General features: G+C 37.6%; 1 protein-coding gene across 1 annotated transcript; it reads left to right on the top strand.

Moving 5' to 3' along the window:
• Positions 1-295: 295 nt before the first annotated feature.
• Positions 296-4,690, top strand: LOC149811901 (malate dehydrogenase, chloroplastic-like). Its single transcript, XM_089993277.1, has 2 exons — positions 296-313; positions 3,170-4,690. The coding sequence occupies exon 2, from the start codon at positions 3,188-3,190 to the stop codon at positions 4,427-4,429; it is 1,242 nt and encodes a 413-aa protein (XP_089849403.1). The 5' UTR covers positions 296-313; positions 3,170-3,187; the 3' UTR covers positions 4,430-4,690.
• Positions 4,691-5,443: the final 753 nt, after the last annotated feature.

Genomic DNA, 5,443 nt, shown 5'->3' with positions numbered 1-5,443 from the left:
TGCAACGCCCCTAAACACAAGGTGACGTACACTAGCTGCTCCTATCAGAGGACCCCTGTTGGTTCAAACCTTGCTCGTCATAGCTATTTATTTTTCACCGTAAAAAAAGGGAGAGGAAAACGAGGACAAAAATAAAAAGGGGGGGCAGGAAAGGGGTTGGGCGAAGGGTCTCTCTCTCTCCTCTCTCTGGCGTGTGGAAGGAGAAGCGGTTGCTCGTCTCTTCTCTCTTTCGTCACCAGGTATCCTCTCTCTCTTTCTCTCTCTCTCTCGGAAGGAGAAGCTGTTTCTCGTCTCTTCTCTCTTTCGTCACCAGGTATCCTCTCTCTCTCTCTCTCTCTCTCTCAACATTGATGCGAATCCCAACTTGTCCCGATTTTTGGGTGAGTTGGTGAAGCCAAAGAAATTTTCTGTCATATTTTTCTTTTCGACGTTCTGTTCATCATTTTTTTCTTTTTTCAGATTTTTCCATGGAAAAGATTTCGAATCGAAAACACGCAATTTATTGCCATTTTCTTGACCGAAGTCTTCCGATTATGGCTAGAATGTTCTCCAACATCCAACATGCTATCATTTTTTTGGTGTTTTTCTTCTTGCAACTTGTTCTTTTAATCTGTGGTGGAAATTTAGTTAATGAGTTGGGATGTATTCTCGATGCGTGCATTGCTGTTTGCAGGAAGCCTAGAAACCTTCTGGTCGCTGGATCTTGTTGGTTTCGCAATCTTTTCAATCGTTTAGGTATCGTTTTTTCCTCTACGGCCTTGTTCCTGCAGCTTTCTTGTTTCCTTCTCTGCTTTATTTTGTGTTTCTGCAAATTGGGTCGATCTCATTTTAGTTCATTTCTTGGTTGGGAGAGAACCCTGGATCCAGTTGGGGAGGATTTTTAATTTTGTTGGGTTTTCTGTGTGATTGATTGAACTCTTCTGGAAATTGAAGAACATGGTTGAGCTTCAATTGGTGATAAACGGTTTATAGAATTGAAAGAGGAAAAAAGAGAGCAATGAATCTTATTTGTTCCTTTCTTGTTTGATTATTCTCTTTCATTAGATCTTGGCTCCTGATGCCTTCAGTGCGTGTTTTCTAATACCAAGGGTAACTATAGATCTGTGGACACGCTTATCGGGGTCAGATCTGTTGTGAGGCCTAAACCAGATCTGACCTCCCTCAAACAGGATCTGAGATCCTCAAAATATGCATAAATCTAAGTATTTCTGGTCCGATTGCCTAGGGTCGTACCAGAAATATGTGGATTTGAGATTGTGGGATATCAAATCCTGAGGGCTGTAAAATCTGTCTCAAACACGCCCTTATTTGAGCAACACTACCAACCAATTTCAGGCATCAGATACGACATTCATATCAATCGTGGTATACTTTTGTAGTGTTCACGGTGCCATGAAATTTGACAAACTGCAGACTGTAGAGTGTCCAAACATCAGTCATAGTTTTTAAGATTCTATAATATTGATAAGATATGATGCAAAGATAATTATGGAGCAAGTTGCGGTGTGTGTGTATGCAAGCAATGATTTTTTTGGTAGTCTAGGCCATGATTTGAATCAAGCAAGCTAGATGTTGAGATATTTTGTCAGAGAGGGATAAGATTTATGGTGTGTGTGCGTACGTCTACATAAATATATATGATTTTGAATGAAAATTTCTGGCGTTGCACAGAAAGACAAACACACACTTTTCTGGACTGTATTATATTTCACGTTCTTCATTCATGTCAAAGTTTAGTTCTGGTTTGCATCAGGCTACCAATGCCTACGAGTCAAGACTTTTCATGTGGCTTGCTCAGTCTTGACAAAATATGAATTTGTATCTTGTAATCCAACTTCTGATGTAGTTTTTGTTGACATGGTTGGCTTAGTCTACTTGCCAAAGGACAACCAGCAATGTTATCTTTATTCTGAGGAAATATTTTTTTGGCTTATATGGTAACTAAGCATATTTTTGGTTTCATAGTTTTATCCTTTGTTAGCCCTTTATCAAAAATATCTTTACACATTTAAATATCATGGTATTTTGCAAATGTCATGAACTATTTGATCACATATTACAAAACAAGGACAATAAATATCTGACAACATCAAGGTCATTATCTTTTTATGTATGTTGATGATAATTGAGTCTTTGTCATGAAAATTTCTCAAGATTTTTTAAATTTGAGCAAAACAAATTATTTTCCTCTTACGGTCTTACCTTTCTAGTTTTGAGAGATGTTCCTAAAAACACACTTTTCTAATAAGTTTTGCTCGAGTTCTCCTTAGATCATTGAATTCTGTTAGTGCCTTATTTGCTGTTGTTGAATATAGAGTTGAAACTATGTCGTAGTTCTGCCCTTGCTCTCTGAAATTGTCTAATTCTTTTTCTTATTTTATGGCATGCACATTGCCTTTATGCTGTCCAGTTGTCCTAATTGATGTAATGATAACAGAGGCTGTATTGGCTGCATAAAAATCTGCCCAGTAGTGTCTCTGCAGATTCGAGTAATGGAATTATGGTTTGAAAAAGCAAGCATTTGTGAATAGGATAGACCCAAGCTTATGCGAATAAGAGGTTGACATGCCATAAGAATGATTTCGAGATATATGTTATTCCTTTTGGAACTTCATGAATCTGTTCCAATTCTGTCTAAGGCACCTTTCTTTCTGAAAATTTTTATGAATTTGTTCTGGTTCTATCTAAATTTTACTACTTGATAATTGGTGCCTTAACCATTTTTCACATTATGATTTCTTATTTGGTCTCTACAAGAACTTCATGCAAAATCTCTGCAGTATGATCATCCTCATTGAAGTATATACATTATACAATTTGTCCTTTGGTCTGTCTAAGGGATTTTATTCATTTAGTGTTTGTTTCTCCTTGAAAATGACTAGTGTAGCTAACCTTTATCAGTTTTTTCTCTTTGGAAAACAATCTTGTTTGTTAGATGATGGATTATGTATTATCTGATGCTTCTATATGTCATAGTTTTATGACTGTATGGCTTATAACCTTTTCACATGGCACATTCTTTCCTATTCGAGTGTCTTTAAGAATAAGGCATTGGTCATGGATGTTATCATCAAATTAACTATATTTTGTGTTTGCCTTTTCTGTGACGTTCAAAATGAGTACCTTTTGAGATCTGACAAACATCAAACATCCTGGTTTCTGAATCCAGAGTAGGTTGTCAATCAAAATGGCATCAACTGCAGCAGTCCCTTCATCTCTTGGCTTGGTTGCTCCATTTAACACTCGAGCTTCTTCAGGAACAAAGCTTAGCATGGTTGATGCAAGACTCAGGTCGAGGAACAATTTCAAGAGTTTCAGTGGTCTGAAAGCTACATGTGTTAGAGTTGATTCAGGCACATCCTTCTTGGGAAGGGAAAGCAGTGCTGCCCTCTTAGTATCCTCAAGGTCAAGAGGGGAAAAACATCCCCAAAGGGCCTATAAATGCCTCTTTCCCCACGCCTCATCATTTAAAGTGACTGTCCTTGGTGCTGCTGGAGGAATTGGACAGCCTCTAGCACTTCTGATCAAGATGTCCCCCTTGGTGTCTTCCTTGCATCTTTATGATATTGCCAATGTCAAGGGGGTTACTGCTGATCTTAGTCATTGCAATACCCCTTCTCAGATGTTGGGTTTCACTGGGCCTTCCGAGCTGCCTGATTCATTGAAGGGTGTGGATGTCGTTGTTATCCCAGCTGGAGTGCCAAGAAAGCCTGGCATGACCCGTGATGATCTTTTCAATATCAATGCTGGAATTGTGAAGACCCTGGTTGAAGCTGTAGCGGATAACTGCCCTGATGCCTTTATTCATATCATAAGCAATCCTGTCAATTCTACTGTACCTATTGCAGCTGAGGTTTTAAAGCAGAAGGGTGTGTATGATCCAAAGAAGCTTTTTGGAGTCACAACTCTTGATGTTGTGAGGGCAAATACATTTGTTGCTCAGAAGAAGAATTTGAGGCTTATCGATGTCGATGTGCCAGTTGTAGGTGGGCATGCCGGGATCACAATTTTACCCCTGCTGTCAAAGACTAAGCCTTCTGCAACTTTTACTGATGAGGAAGTGGAAGAGCTTACCGTGAGAATCCAAAATGCTGGCACGGAGGTTGTCGAGGCAAAAGCAGGTGCAGGATCAGCTACCCTTTCAATGGCATATGCCGCAGCTAGATTTGTGGAATCGTCGCTGAGAGCCTTGGATGGAGACGAGGATGTATATGAGTGTTCATATGTTCAGTCAGAACTTACTGAACTTCCCTTCTTTGCATCAAGGGTCAAGCTTGGTAGGAAAGGTGTGGAAGCTGTGATAGGTGCTGATCTTCAAGGCCTGACAGAGTACGAGGCAAAGGCTCTGGATGCACTGAAGCCAGAATTGAAGGCAAGCATTGACAAGGGAATTGCTTTCGCGCAGAAGCGAGTAACTGCTTCTGTCTGAGTAAGGAGTACGGTGAAGTCTTTGATATTGGAGAAAAATAACAAACAGGAAGAGTTTTCCTTCTCTGCGGAAATAATCTCATTTGTGGCTCCATTTTTGTAGAATAGCAGTTCAAATCATCAATGTGGTTCTCTTACCGAAGAATTTTGTTTGCAGTGTAGTAATGTGCGGTACTCTGTTTTGGTGTTTTCTTATTCGGATCCTGGTTATTGTAATGGCTATCATACAAGCCTGTGCTTTTCACATTTACCTCATGAAAAAGTTTTAGTAGTCCTTTTAAGTACCAAATACATAGTTTTGTTAATATTTTATCTCTTTTGGCGGTAGCTTTATTAATCTGTTGATCTCATTTGTTGGCGGGATTCCTAAAGAGTCGTCCTATAAATTGGCTTTCATGTTTCACTGAACCAGTGTTGTCAAAAGCATTGAGAGGTGGAAGCACTTCACCAAAAATGAAGTGAGGCATAAGCTTCAAAAATATATTTTTACAAACTTTAAAAAAATAAAAATATTTAAAAGTATAAATAAATAAAAAATGCTTTATTCATGAAACAACAATTAATATAAAATAAAAAATATCAAATAAATATAAAAAAAATTAAGAATAACATTTATAACAGTAAAATTAACATTTAACTCAAAAACTTGATCTATCAAAGTATCTAGCAAATAAAATATGAGCATTCAATAAAAAATGAATTAACAAAATCACGGACAATTGAATTTCCATTTTAGCATTAACAACCAAAAGTTAGTATTTGTCCAAGATTCTCTAAAGTGAGAGTTACAACATTCACAAGTGCAAGCAAATGAATAAAAAAAGAGATGCAATTTTTATATGAAAATTTACAAACCTACACATAAACAGTCAATTACACGTGCATCCACCTATCAAAAAAATTATTTTTAAATAATTACACAAACTAGCATTCATAATTTTATATATACAATATTTACAAAAACCAACACATACACAGTCAATTACATGTACATGCAATCTTCATGTAGACAAAC

This window comes from Nuphar pumila, chromosome 17, assembly GCF_984573655.1.
Source record: "Nuphar pumila chromosome 17, dmNupPumi1.hap1.1, whole genome shotgun sequence".
Taxonomy (NCBI): Eukaryota; Viridiplantae; Streptophyta; class Magnoliopsida; order Nymphaeales; family Nymphaeaceae; genus Nuphar; species Nuphar pumila.
Note: the sequence above shows the minus strand (reverse complement) of the source record. Positions and strands in the feature narration are given on the sequence as shown.

Excerpts from the sequence above, each read along its gene's own strand:
- LOC149811901 (XM_089993277.1), top strand. The coding sequence starts at position 3,188 with ATGGCATCAACTGCAGCAGTCCCTTCATCTCTTGGCTTGGTTGCTCCA.